The sequence below is a fragment of the Macaca fascicularis genome, chromosome 4 (assembly GCF_037993035.2).
Source record: "Macaca fascicularis isolate 582-1 chromosome 4, T2T-MFA8v1.1".
Taxonomy (NCBI): domain Eukaryota; kingdom Metazoa; phylum Chordata; class Mammalia; order Primates; family Cercopithecidae; genus Macaca; species Macaca fascicularis.
In genome coordinates this window covers 516,400-543,466 of record NC_088378.1, presented here as the reverse complement: position 1 = coordinate 543,466, position 27,067 = coordinate 516,400, and the positions used below count along the sequence as shown (strand labels likewise).

At 40.8% G+C, this 27,067-nt stretch overlaps 1 protein-coding gene and 1 long non-coding RNA gene across 2 annotated transcripts in view; both read right to left on the bottom strand.

Moving 5' to 3' along the window:
• Positions 1-6,637, bottom strand: part of LOC141410022 (uncharacterized) — a 54,682-nt gene extending 48,045 nt beyond the window's left edge. The window contains exon 1 of the long non-coding RNA XR_012433251.1: positions 6,445-6,637. This is a non-coding gene — a long non-coding RNA (uncharacterized lncRNA). The remainder of the gene's footprint in view (positions 1-6,444) is intronic.
• Positions 6,638-7,501: 864 nt separating this feature from the next.
• On the bottom strand, positions 7,502-26,239 carry PSMB1 (proteasome 20S subunit beta 1). Its single transcript, XM_005551365.3, has 6 exons — positions 26,056-26,239; positions 21,653-21,760; positions 18,463-18,544; positions 15,961-16,090; positions 9,591-9,697; positions 7,502-7,787 (listed from the first exon to the last, which is right to left on the bottom strand). Exons 1-6 carry the CDS (start codon positions 26,166-26,168, stop codon positions 7,602-7,604), a joined length of 726 nt encoding a protein of 241 aa, XP_005551422.1. The 5' UTR covers positions 26,169-26,239; the 3' UTR covers positions 7,502-7,601.
• Positions 26,240-27,067: the final 828 nt, after the last annotated feature.

Sequence of the window (27,067 nt, the reverse complement as noted above, 5' to 3'; positions counted from 1 at the left end):
TTGAGACGTGTCTGTTCATATCTTTTGCCCACTTTTTGACGGTGTTGTTTGATTTTTGTCTTGCAAATTTGTTTAAGTTCTTTGTAGATTCTGGATATTAGCCCTTTGTCAGATGGGTAGATTGCAAAAATTTTCTCCCATTCTGTAAGTTGCCCGTTCACTCTGATGGCAGTTTCTTTTTCTGTGCAGAAACTCTTTCGTTTAACTAGATCCCATTTGTCTATTTTGGCTTTTGTCTGCATTGTCAATCTTCCCTCATCCCTCCAAGCCCATCACCTTCCAGTGGTCCCTGTTCAAAGTTTAGCCCCTGCTTCCCACCCTGCCTGCTTCGATTCCCCCAGCACCCTGAGTGTCTCAGAGTCTCAAATGCGTGATTACACACAGTTTCACTTTGACTGACTGTATTTCTTTCCCCCTTAGAATATAACGTGAGCACCTTGAGAGGAGGGCTTATTCCCTGTTTTGTTTGCTGCTGCATCCCCAGTGCCTGCCACAGAGATGATGCCAAGACCCTTGCTCTCATCACTGTTTTTTCTTGTTATTCAAGTCTCAGTGCAGTTCTTCCATGGTCTAGAGTTGAAGCCCGCCCACTACCTGCACCTCACACTCAGAATTCTCCTCATAGCCCTCTGAGGTTTTCTGGTGTATTTGTCTGCTCTGCATCCCAAGAGAGCAGGGATTTCATTTCTCTATTAACTGCTATATCGCCAGGACTCAGAAAGTGCCTAGAACATAATATGAGCTCCAGAAATACTGCTGAAAAAATGAAAAAATTGAGCACACTGAGTGTCTGAATAAAATATCCCAACCATACCCCTAAATAAACAACATAAATAAGCAAATTTCAACTTCTCGGAAAAGTTATATTTTAGTGTCCAATGCTCTCATTATGCAGATGGCATCTTCGATTATTCATATTCGTTAGAGCCTCCAGAAAGGAGTATTGCAGACCATATGGGCCTCTGACTGTCATGACCAAATCTCCCTATCCCTGTCCTTGTTCTCTGATCCTTCCTCTGGGCCCTCGGAAATGCTGTTCTCCATCAAGTTGCTGTAAGCAGTTTTCAGAAAAAGTTATCCTTGAGAAGTTTCAGGAGGAAACCACAAATTTCCTGGAAATGCTTCATGCTTCATGACATTTAAGGCTTTCAGAGCCTTGAACTTCAGGAGCAAGATGGCTGGCAGGTCTTCTGGAGGTCTTGCCTAACCTGAGAAGGTCCCAGAGAATTTGTGCATAGAACTTCCCAGGAAGCAGTAAGACAGGCTGGTGCAGTCCCATGGGATGAGAGAGGTAAGAGCTTACCAGTGTCTCCAGTTTTTGTCAATGAATGTTCTTAGCATTTTCAGTGAGGAGAAAAAAATATTAAACAGATCACAGACAGATTAGCAGTCTCTTGACCTTCTAGGTCACTCAAGGGGTTCTCAACAATCAATTCTAAAATGTAAGTGAAAAATGTCAATATAAGGCTAGACGCAGGGGCCCATTCCTATAATTCCAACACTTTGGAAGGTCGAGGCGGACCTAGAACTTTGTAAATCTGAGATCTTGCTCCATGACTTTGTGGATACTTTCTACTAATATCACCTACACAAAATCTTCAACCAAGAATCTCAATTGCATTTATCAACTTGTGTCCTCAGATCATCATAACATCTAGATTCATTTGAAAAAAAAAATTATTGAAGTAAAAGAAATAAGAACTCGATAGTACAAAACAAAGAAAACCCAGAAAAAGAGAGAGAGAAAAACAGAAAAACTAAACACTGAGTCTTAATCTGTTCTGCCACTAGTCAGCAACCCGGACAGAGCACTTTAATGTATTCTCTGCCCATTATTTTCCTTGTTTATAAAAGTTTATAGCTCCGAAAAAATTCTGTGTTCTGATTTTTGTCTCTCCAAACCACAACCAGGCCCCTGCTCCCTTCTCTCCTCCTCCTCTTTTCTTCTTCTTCTTTCTCCTTCTTCTTCCTCCTCCTCCTCTTCTTCTTACCACAACCAGTCCCCTGCTCCCTTCTCTCCTCCTCCTCTTTCTTCTTCTTCTTCTTTCTCTTCCTCCTCCTCCTTCTTCTTCTTTTCTCCTTCCTCTTCCTCCTTCTCCTCCTCCCTCTCTCTCTCTCCCCCGCCTCCCTTTCCCTCTCCCCCACCCACCCACCTCCCAACCCCTACACACACCTAGGATACCTCCAGCATAGGTTACTACCAATTTTGCTCAGTTTGTCTCCTGTCCTTTCCACTTTGATCTGAGGAATAGCTGGTACACAAGGTGTACCTTCTTCCAGGTTATGAAACAGGATTTATGATCAGACTCAAGGCCCCTTCCTAGTCACTCAGTAAAGTCTGTGCACTAGAAAACTGTGGTAGCAGTTTTCTGAGCATTAGAAAACTATGGTTCTCAGAGGCAGGATGGGTCAACACTGCCACCTGGCGGCCTCTTGGAGGCTGATGTGGAGCCTGGTTTTTGTTGAAGAATGAAGGTCCCTTGATTTCCTGAATCTCAGCCAACTCTCCAGCAGGTTCTCACTGCAGAAGAGGTCAGGCCATTGGTCGGCTTGAGGACAAAGTGGGAGGATCACACTTTCGATCACTTATACCTTCTAACAATCAGCCCTGTGGACATCAGCTCACACCCCATGCTGTTTTTAAAATATTTTCCCATTATAGAAATATTTTTCAAAGATGATCCACAAGTTCCAAGAGCCTTTCAGACAAGGGAGAGCAACTTGGAAGTTAACTCATTCAAGAGTAGAGCCTGGCTGGGAGGGTGCTCATGGCAAGAGTGGGGCCACGGGCCTCTGTTTTCATTGGACATAGTGGCCATACAAAGTGGCTGTTTTGAAATGCATCCACATACACTATGGACCCTCCCTGTCTAGGGAGAAAACAGGCACGGTATGTTAACAGATAAATCAGCAGCGATCCTGTGGGTGATGTAATGCACCCACACTCTTCGTCCTGCTGAGTGGAACTCGACGGTGAGACACTTGTATTCCTAACTTCACTTGCCTTCAGGCTCCTCCAACATCCCACATTGCCCATGGACAGAGCTACTACCCCTCCAAAGAAGTGACAACTTGAAATAAAGGATTTGAAGCTCCTTCCCAAGTTGAGACCCAGGCCTGCCGCTAGGAACTCCAGAGGAGGGAGGGAAAGAAGTTTGTCCTGCTCACAGATTTCATGTTTCTCTCACAATCAGAAGCAGGTAGCAAGAAGGATTTTCAATCAACGCCAACAAGCGGATCACTCCTGGATCCTTTAGCAAGTTCCATGTCTCTTTATAGGTTTAGGCGCCTCCTATGTGTCCAAACTTTGTGTAATGTGTATATAAGAAAAGTAAATGGGAGGGACAGTATTTAAGAAATAACAGCAAACAACTGCATTCATATTTAACATAAACTATAAGTGTCAAGTTAATAGAAGCTCAGAAGAAATTCATGAAATCTAAAAAAGTTGGGAAAATCTCAATAGATAAAATAAAACTTGATCTGGACTTTAAGAGTATGATTTATAAAGCTCAAGGGGACAGTACACGAAGTCAGACAATGTTAGTTGTATTAAGAATGAGAATATCACACCCACTTAATAAAGCAGCCCAGCCAGTTGAAGAAGTATGTCGAAGAGGTAGGGAGTTGGGTGGGGAGGCGAGGATACCACAGAGGGATCTGAAAACTGTCAACCTTAAATAATAAGATTTAGAAAATATGATCAAGTAGAGAGTTAATTTGAGCGCAAAGCTTGAGAATGGCCCCCTGGAAGCACTGACTCTGAACCAGTAAGGTTAATGTTTCAAAGTGGAGAAGGTTTCACTTAGAAATTTTAGCAGGATCACGTTTTCCATACAAGACCAGTGCATTCGCCACAGCAATTTGATTGGTTACAGATTGCCGCTCATTTCAAGATTGCTTTACTACTCTGTGAGGAGGAGGAGTGATTTGAGGGGTCTTATATCTGGTGCCCTTTTGTCTTAATTATTTACAAGGGGGAAAAAAGGCAGAAGTCGCACCTGCATGCCCCACATGACTCAGGCTGCATAGCCACATTTCTTTCAAGGCTCAGAATAATTTAACGTTCCAACAGCTTTAAGTTTGAATTAATTTCACAAAGCAAAGAAGAAAGACTTGGACTTCATGCAGTAATGAAGACCACTGATGGGTACTGAACAACTCTGGTGGGTTCGCACTCAAACAAGGGAGCCTAAGATGCAGAAGGTGCAGTGAGGCAGCAGCCATCTGTTCTTGTGCTGCTGAGCAGAGCATGATGGGCTGTCACCGCTCATGCGTGTTCTTTACCTGCTGACTCAGCTGGTGGCATGGGCTGCACATGGGCTCCCAGCTCCTGAAGCTCCTGCCAGGCCCTTCTGCAACTTCTCCCAAGCTCTTGGGCCAGGTGCATGTCTGGCCATGACAAAGGAGGCCAGTACCTGATCACTGACGTGAAAGGTCTAAGGCAGCGGGACTGCCACAGGTGTCCCCCACATTCCCAGGTCCCAATCCAGCCTGTTGACCCTCCTCCATTCACACCATTGCCCCTTCGATAGCCTGTGCTATGGGGCTCTTAGACCAAATAGAAACAGGCTCATAAAGATCATCTAATCAGCTCCTCTTATGTGAGGCCAAACTCTGAAATAAATCTCTTTTTATGTCTCCTAGGGCTTGTTTCTCTGATTGAACCTGACTGATGAGGAGTTAAAGAAGTTCTCAAATTGTGTACGTGTAAGAATCACCTGGGATTTCTAGCCCAGAGGCTGAGACAATAGGTCTGTTGGACCTAGGAGTTCATTTTGAACAAGTGCTCTATGTAATTCTGATACAGAGAATCTCCCATTTACAGTTTGAAATTCACAAATACAAGGAATGAGAGACCTAGAATCAGAAAGCATGTTAATACACTTTGGGGCCATGAAGCGCTCACCCAGGTTAACAGGTACAGAAACGCAGAAAAAGGAACACTATCAAGCTAGTATTTGAGCCTTCTTTTTTTTTTTTTTTTTTTTTTTTTTTGAGACAGGGTCTTGCTCTGTCACCCAGGCTGGAGTGCAGTGGTGCAATCACAGCTCACTGCAGTCTCGACCTCCTGGGCTCAAGTGATACTTCCAGCTCAGCCTCCTGAGGAGCTGGGACTACAGGCGTGTGCCACCACCCCTGTCTAATTTTTAATTTTTTGTAGGGAGGGTGTTTTGCCATGTTGCACAGGCTGGTCTCAAATTCCTGGGCTCATGTGATCTCCCCACCTCAGCCTCTTAAAGTATTAGGATTACAGGCGTAAGCCACTGTGCTTGGCCGAGACATTTTGGTAAGAAATACTATTTTCCTACTAAGTTGTCTACATTCTTCTTGGCTAGGCTTGCAAAGTCACTGTGACTAGAGCAGGAGCTATGGTTGCATGGGAAATACGGAGGCATGAGTGGTACCCGGCAGCCACAGGCTGAGTTTGTGTCTAACCTCCCCAGTCAGCAGAGCCCCCCTGAGCAGACTGCCAGAAAGTATTTATGCCATCTGTCTGATAATTAAGACAAATCCAAACATCTACACGCATTCAGTGTGTATAAATGGAGTCATGGCCAACCTCTCAAGCAGTTTTCCATCAATCATTTATAATATCATCAGATACTTCCAATCCCCTTGCAGGCAGTAATGAAGAGAAAGTCTCTACATAAGAACAGCTTCTCACTGGACTCTTCAAGGCTAACTCTTAAGAATGCATCATACTTCTAATCTTTATCAAAGGTTTTCTTTTCACACAAGGAATGTGCCTGAATGATCTATAAAAGCTACCCACATAATCAGTAGCCAGGTTAGCTCTAGGAGCCACGTGCCAAGCACATTCTGGACTAAGTCATGTTGACTCCAAAACTGAGACCATGTTCAAAGTCTACAGCAACACTGGATTAAAACAATGTTAGCTGAAGGTGGTAAAAAAAAATCATGAAACACTAATTATGTGCCATCAATCATTCCTCAATTTGTAGAACTTCCCTATAAACCTTGGGAGGTGAGAACCTTATAGAAAATCCTAGATACACAACTTTATATAAACAGAAAACTCCAAAATGGGAAATCTTTCAGAAAAAGAATACACCTAGTATATATAAAGATGAAAAAATGTAGTTCCGAAATGGGATAGTCTACAGTTTTTAGTTGAGACATTGGGATAATTTTAGGTGTCAACTTGACTGGATTAAGGGATATCAAGACAGCAGGTAAAGTATTACTTCTGGGTTTGTCTGTGAGGATGTTTCCGGAGGGGACTGGCCTAGGAGTTTGTGGACTAAGCGCAGATCAGCCTCAGTGTGAGCAGGCACCATCCAACTGAATGGAACCCAGATAGAACCAAAAGGCAAAGGCAAAGAAATCACTGTCTTTCTCTTCGAGCCAGGGACTTGATTTGCAACCCCTCACACCCAACTCCTTATTTTCAGGACTTCAAGGGTTATACCATCAGCTTACCTGGTTGTGAGGCCTTCAGACTTGGACTGAGCCATGCTGCCAGTTTCTCTGGTTCGCCAGCTTGCAGATAGCCAGGCGTGGGATTTCTCAGTCTCGATAATTGAGCCAATTTCTTTAATAAACCCTTTCACATCTCTCTATATACAAATACATCCTATTGGTTCTGAGTCTTTGGAGAATCCTCATACAGACACTGTAAGAGAAATATGAACCAGGTCTTATCACTGTGTCCCCAATGCCTCTGATAGTGAGTGACAGCATTGATGTTTGTGCAATAAATGTTTACAATGTGTATCTACTAGAGGCTTTTGATAATTTGAATTAAATTATTTATAAAAGGCAAAATAAACAAAAGTGGTATCTAAGATTAACCACCAACTTAGTAAAATTCCATTTATACCACAGGTTCCTCTGGTACAAAGCAAACAATAACTCCCATGTTATGTATAATTTGACTTGTTCAATAACAAGAAAATTACCCAAATATTATAATGGAGTTAAAATGTATTTAATAGATCTAAAACAAAAATTTTGGCTCTATCAAAACTTAGGTCTCAATTATAACATTACTAAAGCGCTTGTAAAAATTATCCCAGATTTCTGGCTAAAGCTTGTATAAAGGCCTATTTTTTTTTTTACAGTTTTATTTTGGTTGAAGATTTTTCTCCAAAACAGCTATTCCAGACTGCTCAACAATCCCAGAAGTGAAAAATCTTAAGATATTTCATTTATAACCATTAGAGTCTTAATAAAACCCTGGAAAATACTCTCCCTTAGGGATGGTTGAAAGGACCCTTCAGGCAAGCTGGCTGAATAAATATCAGAGCCCTCTTCATAAGGTACGTTTGCCCAGAAGGTTAACTTTTACAGATAAATTCCTAGCTCATTAGTGTAAGGGAAAACTAACATGACCTGTTTTCATTACTTCAAATGCAAAAAAAAAAAAAAAAAAAAATCTCGGAAAAATAGAAAAGGGTGGGGAAAATGAAGAAAATTAAAAGAAATTCTACTTCCTATATCTGTCTTGCTTAGAGAAGACAAGTTACAGCACAATGAGTACTTCAGGTTTCTCTTTTAATAAACAAAACCATCCAAGGTACAGTTCCAAAGTACAAAATCAACCAGTTCTGAACTGATTGGTGACAACAGCACACAGATCAGTCCTTCCTTAAGGGAACAGTCTCCTCCCTGATGCCCTCTTTGGTCACTATGCAGATCCGGAGCGCGTCCCCAGTGTACACGTCTCTCTCAGCCGCAGAAATAAAGACATCTTTCACCAGCCGCATGGCTCTGTCCAAGGACAGCGGGACATGCTCCACGTTCTGCATGTTCTTAAAACCAACCTGGTGGGACAGGAAACGTGGGTGAGATGTCACGTGACAGTAAGCACAAAGGAAAGGTTCAAGTTTCTTCCAACACCCTCATGCGTACGAGGATTTGTGATGAAAATGCTACACAAAATTAAAATGTCCCTCAGACTGAATGAAGACCCTTCCAGACCTGGATGAATCACACACACCAGAAATCTGACAAAGGTTCACTGGCAAAGCTCTCACTCGAGGAGCACATGACCTAGAGAGGCGGACATATGCAAGCAAAGTGATGAGAGAATTGTTATAACTAAGAAGAAATTAAGAGCCAGGAGAGCCCCAACAGTTGTCCACTAAGTCTCCTAGAAGAAGAAAGGCTTCAGCAGAAAGGACTTTTAAGTAGGTGAGTGCTGAAGGCTACACTGAAGAGCATAGAACATTCCAGACTGGAGATGTGGGATGGAGTCAGGAAAAGCACATCTTTTCTGAGAAAAGCAGAGTTAGGGTCTGGGTGTAGTGGGTGACAGGAGATGAGGTCAATAAGCAATAAGCAGAGGAGTAGCTATACATAACACACTTCAGAAAACTGAGCAGGATGAATTAGGGAAGTAAGCTTGCAGGCAGAAAGGATGTTAGAAAATAAATCCAATAATCTAACAATGTAGGTCTGAATTTAGCCAGCAGTAATCAAAAAGAGGGACAAATTAGAAATACAGGTGACCTTTAAATAACACAGTTTTCAACTGCTCAGGTCCACTTATACATAAACTTTTTCAATAAACATACTGAAACATTTTTGGAGATCTGCAACAATTTGAAAAAACTCAGATGAGCTGAGTAGCCTAAAAATATTTTAAAAATTAAGAGAAAAGTATGTCACAAATGTATAAACTATATGTAGATACTAATTATTTTATCATTCACTACCATAAAATACACATAAATTGATTATAAAAAGTTAAAGTGATCTCTCAAGGTTCTCCTTTGTTTTTCATTGTGTTTAGTGCAATATTATAAGCCTTAAATAACAAGTGACCCAAACAAAGTGCTACTAGTGGTGCTGGAAGTGCTCCCCAAAGAGCAGGGAAAGTTATGACATTACAAGAAAAGGCTGACTTGCTTGATATGTACTGTAGATTGAGGTCTGCAGCTGTGGTTGTCCACCACTCCAGATGATTCTCCTTGTAAACAGATGATGTAAACTTACAGTATCAACAAATACAGTATCGTAAAGGTATTTTCTCTTCCTATGATTGTCTTAATAACATTTCTCTTTCCTGTAGTTTACTTTCTCATAAGAATACAGCACATAATACATATATAAAACACGTGATAATCCACAGTTTATATTATTGGCAAGGCTTCCAGTCAACAGTAGGCTTATTAGTAATGTTTTCTGGGAGTCGAAAGTTATATGTGGATATTCCAGTGCTTGGGGAATTGGCACCCCAACCCTTGTGTTGTTCAAGGGTCAGTTGTAGGCTTGGGAGTTCAAGTACAATACTGGGTAACACAGAAACGGTGGGTAAGACGGAGAAAGGTATTTTTATGATCTTCAGGTAAAGATGGCAAAAGAATTAATCACTACAGACATAAAAGAGTTGGAAGCCATGAGAATACAGGAAAACAGTCAAAACCATGGGAGTAGGTAAGGACCCACCAGAGAGTAGGGAGAACACAGAGAGAGATGGTAAGGCTTCTGCAGGGCACATCTGCCAAACTCAAACAGTAATTTATAAGAAAGTCTTTATACCTTGGATCTCCTAAGCTAATGAAGAGAACTTGGAGAAAAGTACTTCAAATGAATACTATGACAAATTAGACACATATCATTACCTGGTTGTCAAGCAGGGGCTGTAGCATGGCACTTGCTGAGCCTCCAGCCTTGAAGGAGTCTCTCTGGTAAGACCCTACTGGGTCAAAGCTGTATACAGCCCCCTTTCCTTAAAGAAGAAAATAGTATCCATAAGGATGGCATCCAATCACAATCCCAAATCATCACAAAAATAAATCAAGTCAAAACGTGACACAAAATGGACTATCACCTTGGCTAAAACGTCAGGGAACAGTTGGAACACAGTCACTGTTGCACTGGTGACAGCTGCACCACACACACTGTTGCACATGTGAAAGCCAGAACACAGTCGCCATCGCACAGGTGACAACCAGCACACAGTCACCATCGCACAGATGCCACCCAGCACACAGTCACCATCGCACAGGTGACAACCAGCACACAGTCACCATCGCACAGGTGCCACCCAGCAGACAGCCCCAACCCCTGTGTTGGTGTGTTGTTCAAGGGTAAACTATGCTTGGGAGTTAAAATACAATATTAACACAGAAAGGGTGAGTAAGAGGGAGAAGGGCATTTTTATGATCTTCAGGTAAAGATGGCACGAGAATTAACCACTGCAGATGTAAAAAGAGTTGGAAGCCATGAGAATTCACAAAAATAATCCAAGCCATGGGAGTAGGTAAGGACCCACAAGAGAGTAGGGAGAACACAGAGAGACAGTAAGGTCTGTGTAGGGCACATCAACCAAACTCAAACAGTAATTTATAAGAAAGTCTTTATATCTTGGCTCTCCTAAGCTAATGAAGAGGAGAACTTGAAGGAAAGCACTACCTATGTATATAGACAGGTCCAAGGGACACATCCGCAAGACAAAGTAAAATGAAGAGAATTCTGTAACATGTATAATACAATACTATTTTTGTTTAAAAGAATAAGAAAACTCTTTGTACAAGCACAAAAAAGTCTGGAAAGATAAATAACAGACTGTGGTTGGTTATCTTTCAGCACTGAATTAGAGGCAAGAAAAGAAAGGAATTACTTCTTATGTTTCTATATTATTCGAGTTTTAAAAAGAACACAGGTAATTCTACAATTTTTAAAAAGGCCTGTTAAAAACAACTGTGTTCTGGGTATGAGAAATCATGAATCATTTACAACGTATGATTTTTTAAAAACATAACTGATTTGGAAAACACATTATATACCAGAACTCAGTACCCTGGGAGATGTGATATAGGGACAGTCTTCTTACTAACTATGTACAACTGCCACTGTTAGCTTTGTATGTTTTCTACTATAGAACTGTGTAAACTTGGCCAAGCGCAGTGGCTCATGCCTGTAATCCCAGCACTCTGGGAGGCCGAGGTGGGCAGATCACAAGGTCGGGAGTTCGAGACCAGCCTGGCCAACATAGTGAAACCCCGTCTCTACTAAAAATACAAAAATTAGCCGGGCGTGGTGGCATGTGCCTGTAGTCCCAACTACTTGGGAGGCTGAGGCAGGAGAATCGCTTGAACCCGGGAGGCAGGGTTGTGGTGAGCCGAGATCACGCCACTGCACTCCAGCTGGGGCAACAGAGTGAGACTTGGTGTCAAAAAAAAAAAAAAAAAAAAAGAATTGTGTAAACTGAAATTCTCTGGTGGAGAAGGCACCATCTGAGGTCACCTAAGAAACTGTGGGAAGTATTTTTGCTGAAAGCAAGCTTGGGACAAGACACGAGATCACAGCAGGCAATCCACTAACCTTAATATACAAAAAAAGAAAGAGATATAAGGTGTAAAGGCAAAAAAATGATTATATCTCTCATGAGGACGACGGGCCACATATAAACTGAGGTCCAAAAGCTTTACCCAAGGATGGGACCTATCTCAGAAAACCACACACAACAAATTTGAAAAAACAAACCGAAGAAATGGTGGGCTACGTCCAAGAACACAGCTTTAAAGATCCCCTAGAAGAAGGAAGAGAGACACTACTAAAATCAGTATAAAACAACAAAAATAAATAAATAAAAATAAAAATAAAAATAAATGTAGAATGGCATGAATCTTGACTACAAAGTGCTTTTCCTCATCAAAGTAAAATCCAAAAAGCACAATAATTTCAATGTAAAAAAATCAGACAAGTCTTAAAAGAAACACAGGTAAGCTTTGGATGGGAGAGGTTTTTCTAACAAGGCAAGAAACTGAATGTCATAAAGAAATGACTGACAGATTAGACTGTATGAAACACAGAAATTTCTGTGTAGCAAAAGGCACTGCCCAAAAGAGACAAATAACACTCTTGGGGTCGTCTATATTACAGACATTTGACACAGTTGAATGTAGTTCTTGAAAATCAATGAGAAGAAAACCTGCAAATAAGGAAATGGGCAACAGTTAACACATTAATCAGTCTCCAAAGAGGAAATTTATAAACTCAATAAACATATGAAAACATGCCCAAAAATATATATAAATGAAAATAATAGACTGTTCAATGGGGAAAAACATGTTTCCAAATGTGTTAATTCTAATACTGGGAAGGCTACATAAAACCAGGTACTCGGGGTACTGGCATGTCCTTCAGAAAGGGTACAGTCAACAAAATACAAAAAAAATTATCTGACCCAATACTTCAACTACTAGAAGTCTATTTTAGCAAGACAAGCATAATTGGAGAAGTTCACAAAAATGGATGTACAATGACGTTCATCATATTGTTTATATCAAGAAAACAGGAAGCCAAAATGTCCTTTAGAGGACTGGTTAGGTAAATGATGGTACAGCCATACTGTGTAAGTCAGCTATTAAAAACTATGTGTTACAGCAGCAAAAACAGAAGAAAAAAAAATTTAATTAAATACAAAAATCACTATGCATACAGCTTAGATCTCCTTGATAATAGACAATGTATAGTTACAGAAAAACAGATACCAAAGTCCTACTTATATAAAACTGCACGAGTGTATGTATAAACATGTACTGATTGATTATTTTCACTACCGAAAAACTAAAGCCACTTTTAATTTGGGAGAAAAATATTTAAAAGGCATGACAGCAGCTAAGAGAATAAAGACAGAGAGGTTAGTGCCGACAGCGGTTGACACCAAGGGAAAGAGCTGTGGACCTTGCTGTCCTGAAGGTTTCAATATGGAGCACTGCTCTCCAGGTCCCTGCATCCACCAACACAGAAGACAGTAAATGAAGTCTCCTGATACATTAGCAGAGGCTCTCGACTTAGGGGACCAGGTTCTAGAGTGGCAAAGGGTAGGAGCAAAACACATGAAATGGAAAGTTGGTGTAAACAAAACACAGACCATCAGGCCCCTTCCTCCTCCGAGGCCTAAAATGCTGCCAACCAGGCTTCTCCTCCTGTAGTCCCACCTCACCCCAGGAAAAAAGATTAAAGAAATTCTTCATCTGAAGAAAATGCTGCTTATTGAAGCACCCAGTTAATGGCTGTCAGTTGACAAGCTATGTAAACAAGGACTTTTATAATCAAATTTTCATACAACACTTCAATGTGAATGGACAGCCAAAAAAAAAAAAAAAATCAGAAAGTTGAAGGAAGCCTCTAACACAGAAGACACAGGCCAAAAATGAACATACAACATGAAAAAAAAAAAAAAGCACTCTGATGAAATATACAAAGAAAGTACAAAACATCTAACAAAAACAGAATTTTTTTTAAAAAAAGCTAAAAAATAAGAAACAGCTCTTGGAAATTAATGACACCAGAAATAAAAGCAATCAGTAAAGGATGAAAAGCTAAAAGTAAGGAAATCTTCATAAAGTAGAAGAAAAAAGAGAGAGATGGGTAACATGTGGAGTCAAAACTAAAGTACCAGGTCATAATCCAGGTGGTTGTGGAGAAGGTGGGGAAGGGTAGGGGAGGAGGAGAGGAAAGAAGGTGGAGAAAGAGGACAAAATAAGTAAGAAACTCTAGGCAAGGAATATCACTATACAATTTCAGAACACCAGGGTAAAGAAAAGATCCTAAAAGCAAAGTCTCAAAAAGGTCCGGTTTTGTTTTGTTCAGAAATCTCTCAGGAGGTAAGCCTCTAAAATAAGGAAATAAATCAAAAAAGAGGAGAGCACAGGATGTGCGGGAATCTCAGGATGGCAGTGGTCCATCCTGGAGCAAGGGGAAAAGAGATCCACCTAGTATGTGAGGTCTGACAACCAGATGAATTGTATTCAGAGAACGTACAAGGAACTGACAAAAAGTTTAAAGAACTCTGAGCCAATTAGAGAGAGTTAACTTGAGAAAAAAAAAAAAAACGAGTTACACAAGAAAGAAAATATGAATGCATGCTACTTGGTGCAACGAAGATCAATATCTATCTGGTCACAGTAAAAATATTAAAGGTCTATGTTATCAGAAGTGTAATGTGTTACAGGAGGATGCTAATGAGGAAGAGGACACAGAAGAACTAAGAACCATCATCTACCAGAAGAAAACACCAAAAGATATCTCAAAAGAGTGCAGTATAAATATAGAGTTTTGGAAAATGGAGGTAAGTACCAGGAAATACAGGTAAAAGAGTTGAAAAATGTCTTAGGGCAATGGAAAAAGAAGATAGAGGACTGCTTTATTATTCACACAAATTCCCCTATAAAATAACAATTAGTTTAAAGAACACTTAAAGTCAACCAGACAACCTTAGAAAGACAATTCTAGAGACACTTGAGGTTGTCACCAAAACTAGCAACACTGTTACATGGAAATCGAAGAACAGGGCTCTGACATGAAACAAAGTCAAACCTGAATCTTAGGTCTGCTGCTTAGTAGGTATCAGCTTTCCCAGATTAGACTCTCTAACGCTCGGAAAAACTCAAAGGATGCTGTCTGGCCTGCTGACACCTATTTTTAATGTTGCTAAAATCTGAATCTATTAATCTGACATTAAAGCCAGGCATAACGTGAGTCAAAAAAGACATCAGAAGCATCCAGCATGCAAAGTTAGGCAAATTAATTTGTAGCTAGAATCTAATTACCCAGGTTAAAGGTAATTCATTTCTATTTTTACTATTTCTACGCTTTACTTTTTCTCTTAGTTTTCAAGTAAGGTTGAAAGCCTTAAAAAGAAATTGTGTCAACCTAATTTGTCTACACCTAAACCTTGGTAGTAAAATGATCAAAATGCTCCCCAAGGCTGTGTATGGGGGTGGATGTTGAGTCAGAGATAGAGCGTGCAAAGAAAATGCTCATGGAACAGAAAGGGATAGGAGTCAACACCTGAGAGGCAGGGCGCTGAAATGAAGCCTGGCTCTTTCCTCTTAGACTCTTTCACAGGATTTAGGGTCCCCAGTCCCCTTGTTTCTTTCTGCGTCCAACTGAGATGTTCTGTGATGTGGCCAGCTGCATGTATTCCCCTGGAGGCTCTGACCCAAGCCAAGGCCTGCCTTGAACATTCCCAGGCACTGATAATGTTGTTTAGGCTATTGCTTGAAACACTGAGAAATTACCCCTGTTGCTAAACACAGAGAAATTATCCCTGGCCCTGAACCAAATTCCTTAAACACTCAAATCAACTCCCTCTCCTTGGACACATCTTTTCCTGCTGTCTGCTGAGAGGACTGTTGCAGCACTAAATGCTTTTGACTGATTACCCTGAGATTTAGTGTTCTGGAACCCCAACTAGGTTCAGGACAGTCCCTTACAGGAATTCCTCTGCCCCCACTTTTAGGGCTACTTCAGCCACAAGTTCAGCCAGAAGGAACACAGAATATGGGCTTACACCAACGACGTCCTCGTCTAGACACTTCTGTAACTTCTTATCTCAATGGACTACTATAAATGGTGACACAGATCTGTCCTGGGAGATTGTACTTGGTTTTTTAGATGCAACCAGAAGCCAATCCAAACACGAACTGGTGGAAAACATTGGTGCCCATGTGGGGTAATGTAGCTCTGGATCAAAAACGGGATGGAATATTAAGTAACAAGACTAACATTCTCAGGGACTCCTGGTCTTATTCTGACAGAAAATCAAAGACGTGTTTCAAAAAGTTCTGAAAACACTGGAATAGATGCTTATTATTAATCACCCCAAATGACTTCTAAAACCTTTAAAGAACTTTTCTGAAGTATGTTTGTTAATAAAAAAATTTTCAATACTCAGAATCACGTTTAGGTCATTTCTTTCTATAAGATAAAAACTCCTAATTATTTACTACTAACTCATGCAAGATCCTGAGAAAACAGCAAAATAACCGGCTGCTCAACATTCACTATTAGAGCTTTCAATATGCCTTTGGGTGTCGTATATTAGCTTCCGTTTCTTCATCACTTTCATTATCAGAAATGAAACGAGACTTGTGTCAGATGGTATTTATGGTTCTTTTCAACTCTAGGTGGAGACACACACATCTAGGAAATAATAACTCCTCCTCCCCACCATTTTCCAGAAAAAAGGAATTCTACCTTCTTCATCAAGTCCACCGATGATGTTGTAAACATAGTATGGAAAGAAGCGCCTTGAATACAGGATCGTAGACAGCATCGCAGCAATTGCCCCCGTAGTCATGGCCTTATTATTGGAATGCTTATACATCTGCAATTATTGATGAAAGTTAACAGGCATGTAGAGGCAGAGGCTATTATAGACTAGAACAACCCACAGTATACAGTGAATAAATGCATACCACAGTGAAAGGGGAAAGCATGCCTATTTCTTTCATGATCAACCAACACAGTATTACTAAGATAAAACTTTAAGGGAAGGAATACTAAGTTTGCCCTCAGCTCTCTGGTTTAAAGGCTCTATTTTCCATACCACCCTTATCTTGGGTACTCTTGGGTACTGCTAATCCAAGAGCTAATGTCCATGCGAGGGCACATGAAGTGGCCTAAGGAAGATGGGTTTAAATCCATCTCTCTCCCTCACTCTGCATATAGACCGGGGTCAGCAAACAACCCCTGTAGTTTGGCTCAGGGGCCAAATCCAGCCTACCCCCTATTTCTATGAATATTGTCCGTGGCTGCTTTTTCACTACAAAAGCAGAAACAAATAGTCATGACAGAGATCAAATGGCCCATAAAGCTGTAAATATTTACTATCTGGTCCTTTACAGAAAAAATTATGCCAATCCCTGATCAAACCCAGATGTAAGTCCCTCTCTTTGTGAAGCAGATGTCTGTGAGAACAGAAGACACAGGGCAGCACCCTTACTCTGCATGATTTTAATACACAGCAGTGGTCGTGATCCTTCAAACATCTCCAGTAGAGAACACAAGCATCCAAAACAGGGTCTTAGCATGACAATACAGGGACTGCAAATCCTAGTTTTACTACACCCTTGGGAACCCTACATTATCCACTGGGAGAGAAACATCACAAAAATTATAAACATAAAATGAATTCAAGATCACCAATTTTTGTTAACCATATAGCAACCATCTCTAATGAGAAACCTAACGGCCAGGCATAGTGGCTCACATGTGTAATCTCAACTGAGGTGGGAGAATGTTTGAGCCCAGGAGATGAAGGCTACAGTGAGCTACAATTGCACCACTGTACTCCAGCCTGTGCAACAAAGCGAGACGCTGTGTCTAAATAGATACCTAATTAGTACCGTAAAATTAAACAATGTCAAAACACTGAAAAATGATTAGAAATGAACTATAAGTATGGATAAGATTTTTACAGAGGAATGTCTTTCCAACATAAAAACTATAAAAAATTATTCATAGGCCGGGTGCAGTGGCTCACGCCTGTAATCCCAGCACTTTGGGAGGCCGAGGTGGGTGGATCACCTGAAGTCTGGAGTTCGACACCAGCCTGGCCAACATGGTGAAACCCCGTCTCTACTAAAATACAAAAATTAGATGGGGGTGATGACAGGTGCCTGTAATCTCAGCTACTTGGGAGGCTGTGGCAGGATAATCACTTGAACCCAAGAGGCAGAGGTTGCAGTGAGGCAAGAACATGCCATTGCACTCCAGCCTGGGCAACAAGAGTGAAACTCTGTCTCAAAAAAAAAAAAAAATTTCATTCCATTTCATTTTGAAACCAAGCACCAACATTTATTTACTTCAGCACCTAATGAAGTATGAGAGAAAAACTTCAGGAAGGGGTGTGCATTATGTTGAATTCACCATTCGTTGTTTTATTAACAATGACATGTTTACTTTTGTCTTCTAACTCCCATTTATAAAATAAACATTAGGAATTATCATATGAATATGCCAGTAAATGTAAGTCACTATAGCTTTCAATATAAGTTTCTAAAAAAGTATTAACAACCGATAAACACTGAGTGAAATCCTTTCTACACATTCAAAAAGCATCTGTCAGTTAAATAAATACATTACATACTCCAGTAACCACTCATAAGTGTAAATAATTTCAAGTGTTATTCACAAATAGGCAAAACAGAATGTGATCACCCCTGACTTCCAGCAGCTGGCTATCAACTGAAGCCTGTCAGGTAACAGAAATTAATGGTGCATGTTGTGCCTCTCGTCCAAGCTCCTGGCTTATTCATTCTTTCGTATTTCTACTCACGCATCCTGCCAACTAAGAGCACAGCATTGTAAAGAGGAAAAACTTATCAGCTGATAGTGATGCAAACCAAGCTCCTGTGTCAAATCTTTCCTGGGCTCTCTCCTGCCATAGAAATTGATTTGCTTTGTTTTTGAGGGAAGAGTATCTTCAGAAGAACTCCTCCCAGGCTACTTCTAAAAGGGTAGAGAACCCTTCATGTGATACAAGACTAACAAATGGAATGTGCTGCTGTTTCACATTATGGTACTTTAATGACCCTGCCTTAATGATATCATTTCATTTCTAGCATACATTTATAATTCATCTACTAACCTAGTGACTCTCTAGCTATTCTGACCAACAGTCATGCTGTAGGCTTGAAAGAATTTAATGAACTGCTATTAATTTGAAATAGTGTAGAAATGTATAAAAGCATCTACCTTTAGTCTTGCTTCAATAATCTTTGTCAGGGTAAGGCAGTCTCCATGAAAACCACTGCATCCAATGACTGTTTTGTCTGTTCTGTAAAAAGCATATTTCAGAAAACGGAGCTGGTTAGACAGTACAGCAAAGCATATCTTCGGCAATTTTAAATTTAAAACCCCTATTCCCATTATGTCCTAAACGGTAATGGGACAAGCAGCCACCCTTCTGGGGAGGGGGTTCTGTATTCCTACATCTCACCCCTCAGTCCAGATGAATTATAGGTGGATCAAAGACTTTAAAAATGCAACTATGAATGGACTAAATAAATCATGGGTGAATTTTTTTACTATCTTGGGCTGGGGAAGATAGGTAGGTAGGTTGGTTGATTGATTTTTGAGATGGAGTTTCACTCTTGTCACCCACCCAGGCTGGAATGCAGTGGCACAATCTTGGCTCACTGCAACTTCCACCTCCTGTATTCATGAAATTCTCCTGCCTCAGCCTCCCAAGTAGCTGGGATTACAGGCGCCCGCCACCAGCCCAGCTAATTTTTGTATTTTTAGTAGAGATGGGGTTTCACCATGTTGGTCAGGCTGGTCTTGAACCCCTGACCTCAGGTAATCCGCCAGCCTTGGCCTCCAAAGTGCTGGGATTACAGGTGTGAGCCACTGCACCCAGCCTCATGAAGGTAGATTTAAATATAACACAATCCAAGGGCCACACAGAAAAATTTCATAAATTTGACTACATAAAACTCTACAGAGAAATTTATGAATAGCTTTTTAAAACCCTAAGAAAATATACTGGTAGCACCTACCATCAAAGTCTAGTTTTAATTCTGCAAAGAGTTCTTACAAATAAGAAAAGCAGTAACGACACAAAGAAAAGAAGGGTAACAGTCTATGAACAGACAAGTCACAGAAAAAAGAGACATTAAGTCACCATAAACATAAGAGCCTCTATGTTACTCAGAAATCCAAATCTAAAAAAGAGACTATTTCAACCAATCATAATGGCTAAAAACGCCTAACTAAATGCTGGTGAGGTTGTGGAAATAGTATAAACTGATTAACTTGTTAGATGGGCAATTTGGTGGTATCCATTAAAATTTTAAATACACACCACTTTCACCAATTCTACTGCTAGACATCCATCTTGTCAATATACTTATGCCAGCATGCAGAGGGATGCTCTAGACTCACTAGTGAGCATTCATTTAAATAGCACCCCATAAGAAAACAAAACAAAACAAAAGCCAAATGTCCATCTGTATGGAAAGGACTAAAATTTGGCATAGACATACAAATTCAACCATGTAATTCAAAAATTAATTCCTAGATCTTTATATGAATCTATAAAGAAACCTACACAATATTTTGCAGAGGCCACAACTCCTTTTGGAAACTTATGAATGACCCGCACAAACCATACTTGTCCTACTAGGAGAGCAGCCGACACCTCTAGGGTCATCACTAACATCAACTCTATCCCTACCACCAACCTCACTGCACTGAGGTGAAGACTCCAATCCCCTACAAGGCTTTACTGCCTTTACTAACAAGATTGGCTGACAATACCAACAGGGAAAGACAGAAATCTTAGAACTTCAAGATGCTTTTCCCAAATATCCAGGTACCACCAAAGGAATGGGAGTTTTCATGCAAAGAATATAGTCTCCAACAGGTTTGGAAGAGGCACCCCTAGTTCTAGGTCCGCCCCACAGGACATGGGATGAGAGATATATACAGGCATTCGTTAATGCTGTATTGTTCTTATTCTCTATCTCTATATCTGATGTGTTTCATTAAAAAAAAAAAAAAAGTGCTCACTTCAGCAGCAAACGTAACTAAAGCAACATTTAAAAGATGAGTAAAAGCCAGTACAAGGATGGTATCCATAAAGTTGTTTTAAAATCTTATTTCTAATATTTACTACTTTCAAGTTGTACAAGTGTCATCCTCGAGGAGAAAAAAAGATAACACGAGAACACTATGAACAGAAAGCAGAAAGACGGTATCAGAAGATGCAAGTGGACAGAAAGAGAACCGGGAAGATGCAAACAAACTTCACTGCTTTTTGGGATAAGATGTGGGCTATCCCTGGGACCAGGGAAGAAAACGTATCTTTTCTTCTGTACCTACTTCCTACAGTACAAGGACGGCCTGTCCAAAGGACCTAAACCTCCTAAGTCCCATTCATTCCTATTACAATTCAAGTTTAATAGACTTTTGTAACTAACCCAGGAATTCATGACCATTTATAAGTATTTCCAAAACTGTTAAATACAGACCACTACTAATCTGCAGTATGTATTTAGCTGATTTATGCAGGCTTTTTTTTTTTTTTAAGTTTTGGCTTTATTTTCATGTTTTAGGAAAAACACAGCTAGCCTATTAAAACTGAGCTATGGATATAATGGCTTAGGGTATTTCTAAAACGAATGTTTCAAGTTAAAAAAAACAGTGTGGGGAGGCAGATTTTTAAAAAATACCATTTAATGATTAATGGTGCTATGGTTTGAATGCTTTCTTCAAAACTCATGTTGAAATTTAATTGCCATTGTGATGGTACTGGGAGTTGGGACCAGGTGTTTAGGTCCTGAGGGCTCAGCCCTCATGAATGGACATTATCACAGGAGTGGGTTCGCTCGCTCTTCTTTCTCTCTCTCTGGCTTTCCACCATGTTAAGACACAGCAGGAAAGCCCTCACCAGATGCCAGCCCCTCAATCTTGGACTTCGCAGCCTCTAGAACTGTAAATCAATAAATTTCTGTCCATTATAAGTTACCTAGTGTGTGGCATTCTGTTACAGCAGCATAAAATGGACTAAGACAAATGTATAGATGGAAAAAGTGACAAAGTAATTATAGTAAAATACAAACAGTAAGATCTAGGTGATGGCATACGGGTTTTCATTATGAAACTCTCTTACTTTTGTTGCACATTTGAAAATTTTCATGGTAAAATGCTGGGGTGAACACATTTAAGTTACCGAAAGCACTTTTGGTACCCTGAATATAGCAAATATTTTTAAGACTGCACATTGAATTATTAGGAAACATTAACTTAGAAAATGATTTTCTAATAAAAATGCTCCCAACAGCAACTTAAAAACTCATGAAACAAATCATTTAGAAGTAGAAACTCTCACAGCATTAAATCATTACAAAGGCATTGTGAAATGTCTTCAGAAATATTTACTTACAATTTGTAACATTTGGGGCTATCCCGGGTATGAATTGAAAACCCTTCACTCAGTCGAGTATCAGAAGCAACAATTGCAAAATCTTCTCCAGCAATTGCCAGTACAGTACTGAGGAAAAAAGAAAAAAAACATTAATTCTCCAGGGTGGTAATCCTATCCCTACAAATAGAAGAATGCTCCATAGCACATACTGGGATCAAATACTCTAGATGTCAACAAAACATGATTCAAATGGGAAGAGGAAAGATGAGCGGCAAGAGAATGAACCCCTGGTTACAAGTTGCCTGGAAAAACAAATTATTAATAAGCCTAAATCAGGGCAAAGTCTCCTTGGCAGGAGGTAACAGAAAAGTCAATGAATTATCATCACCAACACATTAAATGCTTACTTGTGCAAGGTACTACTAATACAGAACAACTAAACACCACGTCTGAGCCCTTGAGGGTTAACTACAGACAGCGGTACTACAACACAAGCTCTAGGAGTTTCGAGAAGATGGGATTTATCTTTCTTTCTCTTTATAGCCAAGTCCTTATGTAACGCCTATATAATGCTTATTTCTTTATACCCAAGTCCTTATACAATGACAAACGGACAAACAGTAAATTTTTTCCTCTGTGGCTGTACAATTTGACAGCTTATCAAAGAAATTTACAGTATGAATTCCAAAAGCAGACTGCCTGGGTTCTAATTCTGGCTTTCCCAGTTAGCAGATATGAGACTGTGGGTAGTTACTTCTCAAGGCCTCAATTTCATCATAAATACAACAGAGATCACTTCAGTTGCTACCTCAATAGGGTGTTCAAAGAATCAAATATGTAAAGCCCTTATAGCAGTCCCTGACATGTAACTGGTCCTCTAGTAAGTGTTAGCTATAACTGCTATGGCACTAGAGTATGACTAAGCACCTGGGCTCTGGAATTACATGAGACAGAGACCCACTCTTGCTACTTACTAGGTATGTGATCTTAGGAAAATTCTCCAAATCCAAGTTGATGGTAACAGTACCTGTGTTACAAGGTGTGTATATTTGGGTGTGTATATTTTACTGTAAAAGGCTTGATTGATAACTATAACCACTGCTTCAATGCAATAGTGGAAATTAAAGGCATGGTGCCTCACAGACGTAAGCACTCAGAAAACTTTAACCACTATTTTCACTGAGGAGGGATTTATGCTAAAGCTCTCACGTAGAAAAGGATGGCATTCCAGGTAATATAAACAGCATGCAATGGCAAACAGGTAATAATTCAAATAGTACATTCAAGCAACTCATTCAGGCAGCCATTTTTGCACAAACACACGTAGTGACATAAGGTTTATGTGATGGACAGGGTTCCTACTGTAGAAAATCCCAAATGCTAAGCTAAAGATTTTGGAATTTTAGCAAGAAATCACGAAGGTTTTCTGAGCAAGAATGACCTGTAGTTGTAACTACCAGGAGGCTGAGGTGGGAGGACTGCTTGAACCCTGCAGAGAGCTATGATGGTGCCTGGGCATTAGCAGGAGATCTGGTCTTTTAAAAAGATGCAAGAGAGAGAAAAGTTCCATTTACAAAGTGGGGTTTCAGGAAGACTACTCTGACAATAACAGTACATGAAATGGGATGGAAACACTGTTCTAATACTACTAATGCAATAGTAAGGTAACAGGGTGAACAGGTAAATCCGAAATTGTCACAAACACACAAAATAGACAAGTTGTTATACCTACGTAAATGTGTTAGGAACTGGGAAAACCAATTATGACATCCAAGATTTAGAACTTAAATGAGCAGAATCATGGCATAATTATAAAAAGTATTTTAAAGGAGAGCAGAGGAGGCCGGGCACGGTGGCTCACACCTGTAATCCCAGCACTTTGGGAGGCTGAGGCGGGCAAATTGCCTGAGGTCAAGAGTTCGAGACCAGCCTGGCCAACATGGTGAAACCCCATCTCTACTAAAAATAGAAAAGTTAGCCAGGCATGGTGGCAGGCACCTGTAATCCCAGCTGCTCGGGAGGCTAAGGCAGAAAGCTTGAACCCAGGAGGCGGAGGTTGCAGTGAGCCAAGATTGCACCACTGCACTCCGGCCTGGGTGACAGAGTGAGACTCTGTCTCAAAAAATAATAATAAAAAAGGAGAAGAGGAGATTGAGGGGAATAATTAGCTTGCTTTTTGTTTTGTTAGCTGTCTCGAGTTATTGTGAGAGCAGAAAAACCAGTTAGAAATATTTTACCGAAGAAGCCAGAATTGAGGGACTCATGAGAGGCAGAACTGGAAAACCAGATTTGGGAGTTATCCTCCCAGCGATGAGACATGAAAGAGTGCTGAGTGATAAACAAGGGGGCCAATGACTTGTTTAACTACATTTAAAGACAGAGTAGAAAAAGAGAATGAGGCCTCATTTTGTGGAAGCAAAGGCTGCCTGAAAGTCAGCTGCAGTAAACACTAAAGAAAAAGAACAATGACTGAGAAAAAGTAATCAGAAAGTTCTAAGTAATTTTTAGGGCAGTAATGGCTTAAACTGGATTACTAGGGATTAAAAAGTGAGTAATGAGTAGGGCATACTGAACACTGAAAATTCTTATTTATAGAGAATAGCGTTATGAAATGGGTCTAATAACCCTCCCTACAATGTACAACTTAATTAGTCATCACAGGAAGTGTTAAGGAGTATAATGGAAAAGCATGAATAAACTCAGTGGTGAAATAGCTAAGTCCTGGCTCAACTTCACACCAGCTCTCTGACCCTGACAGTTTAATGTCTAATATGACCCTAGGATGCTAACATCATCGAACATTCACTTTTCATGATGATTAAATAAGATGACGGCTTGCAATTTACCAAATACATCTCTCTCGATTCTCACCAAAAACTATGAAGCTACTAATGAAGAAAATTTAGGTTCAAGAAGTTCAGAAGTAACCAAAGACCTGACTGTCCTTTAGTGGCAGAACTAAGACTAAAATCAGACTTTCATTGTCTTTCTAACACACTCCAAAAATATGCATTAATATTTCAAATTTATGAGGAACCAATTAACATTTTTGCTTTGTTTTTAAAATTTATTTTTGTAGAGATGGGGTCTTGCTATGTTGCGCAGGCTGGTCTTGAACTCCTGGCCTCAAGCGATAATCCTCCTGCCTTAGCGTCCCAAAGTCCTGGGATTACAGGTGCGAGCTACAGTGCCCAGCCAATACTTTTTGTTTTCTTTAAGAACCATCGGTTCATTCAAATTGAATGTATATATTTTAATGTACAAGGCTTGATTAGTAACTATAACCACTGCTTCAATTTACAGCTCTTCCCTGTCAAGAGTCTTAAACAAAGCATCTTTCTATAACCCTGTATCTCTGGCGTGCCACCACGGAAAATTATATTACTCAAGATAAAGTTGGTAATTGAAATAAAAACCAAAACTTGAACACAACATACAAGATCACACATATTAAAAGGTCCATCTTCTGAGTATTTTGTTTTCCTGAACTTAAGCTAAACGTTTAAAAAAAAAAAAAAAAAAAAAAAAAAAAAAAGCCGGGCGCGGTGGCTCATGCCTGTAATCCCAGCACTTTGGGAGGCTGAGGCGGGCGGATCACGAGGTCAGGAGATCGAGACCATCCTGGCTAATACGGTGAAACCCCGTCTCTACTAAAAACACAAAAAATTAGCCGGCCGTGGTGGCGGGCGCCTGTAGTCCCAGTTACTTGGGAGGCTGAGGCAGGAGAATGGCGTGAACCCGGGAGGCGGAACTTGCAGGGAGCTGAGATCAGGTCACTGCACTCCAGCCTGGGCAACAGAGTGAGACTCCTCCTGACAAAGAAAAAAAAAGCACTTATCTATGAAACTAAGTTTGCTCAACCAATCCCACCTTCTATTTGAAATAAAATGATCAAACTGCTACAATTAGAAATAACAGAAATCAGGCGGCTACAATTAAGACGTTTCCGCTACCAACCCAGCTACGCATCTAACAACACAGACCAAACAATCCTAACTTTTAAGTTTCAGACGCTAAACCTCTACCCTCGCCTGCTGGCATAAGGAACGTGTACATGAGGTCCAGTTTGGTCTTCCACAGAGCAGAGGCTATGTTTCGATTTCTACTTTACCGTCGTACAGCAGCAAGGAGCATGGAGTTCCGGTCCACATAAAAACCCAAATGACAGGGCTGTAATGGGAAACCCTAAAAACCAAGGCTGTATCGCAATCACCAAGTAAACTTGACCAAAGCGAGCCTGAAGAAGGAAACACAGGGCATGAGAGGACGGCAGGGAGACCGGCCTTGTGCGGACCCACTCAGCTCAGGGTTCTGAGGCCTGCAGGGGACCGGGGCAGCGCCTTGACGGCGGTGACTCCTAAACAGGCTTCAGCAAATGGGGGAAGGGCGAAAGTGAAAGCGGAGCTCTCTGGGGTTTTTACCCTCCGTTGAAAGCGTAGGGTGAAAATCGCAGCTGCAAAGGGCCCGCGGCTCCGTGCGGCTCCATCCCCAAGTCTCTGCCAGGAGCCGAATACATGGCTACGGAGGACAACATCGCACGGCTGCGCCTGCAGCTCCAGCTCCGACACCTGCTGTCTCACGGCGAGATGGCTGCCTTGACCGGACGTTACGCCACTTCCGGCTTCTCCTGAAGTTCGCTCCCGGCCTCTCTATCTTGCGCTAGTCGTTGCTCCTGGAGGGCTGCAGGGCGGCCTGTCCCTTTGGTAGTTGGGTCCCGCCCATTCCAAAAAAGCTGACAGAAAAGTAAAGGTTTCCCGCCCCCCGTCGAAGAAAACATTGGAATTCACCCCAATGGACGAAAATTTAAGTCTGACCATACAAAAACATTGGCAGAACTATGGCGCAACGCCAACTCGAATAACGGTGAGCGCGTTAATTGTCCTGGCTAATAAAAAATGTATATAACATTTCCTATCCTTAAAGAGCTCACAACCTCACTGATAATAAAGAGTACAAAGAAAACGAGCAGTATAACATGTGACTACGCCACAATGAACTACAGAAGGGAAAATCAGTTCCCACTAAGTTCTAGTCCCACTAAGAAACAACTGCGGATAGAGCCTTGTGACCACAGTGCATGAAACGGGAGTGGCAGAACTGAATATAAATGCGTGTGTAAACACAAGCCGTTTGTTTTGCTTAGTGTTCCTTGTCATTCTACACCCTTGAAGATCAGCTAGCGTTCTTGCACAGGTAAGGAGCACGCGCTTACTGAGTGCCAAGTACTGTCAGTCTCTGTCAATCTCCCGACAGCCCAACGGTAAGCACTATTATCACTATTCAATTTTACAGAAGAAACTGCGGGGGAGAGGTCAGGTAACTTGCCAAAGGTAACACCGCTAGTTGCTTTAAACCACCACCACAACAACAAAACACACACACATATAACCATTTAAAAATCGATCTGTCCTATGTCCAGCAAGGGCCAATTAG

Coding starts and splice junctions, on each gene's coding strand:
- PSMB1 (XM_005551365.3), bottom strand. CDS start 26,168: ATGTTGTCCTCCGTAGCCATGTATTCGGCTCCTGGCAGAGACTTGGGG. Junction 21,761..26,055: donor CCCTACGCTTTCAACGGAGG/GTAAAAACCCCA, acceptor TTTTTTCCTCAG/TACTGTACTGGCAATTGCTG. Junction 16,091..18,462: donor TTATTGAAGCAAGACTAAAG/GTAGATGCTTTT, acceptor CAATAATTGCAG/ATGTATAAGCATTCCAATAA.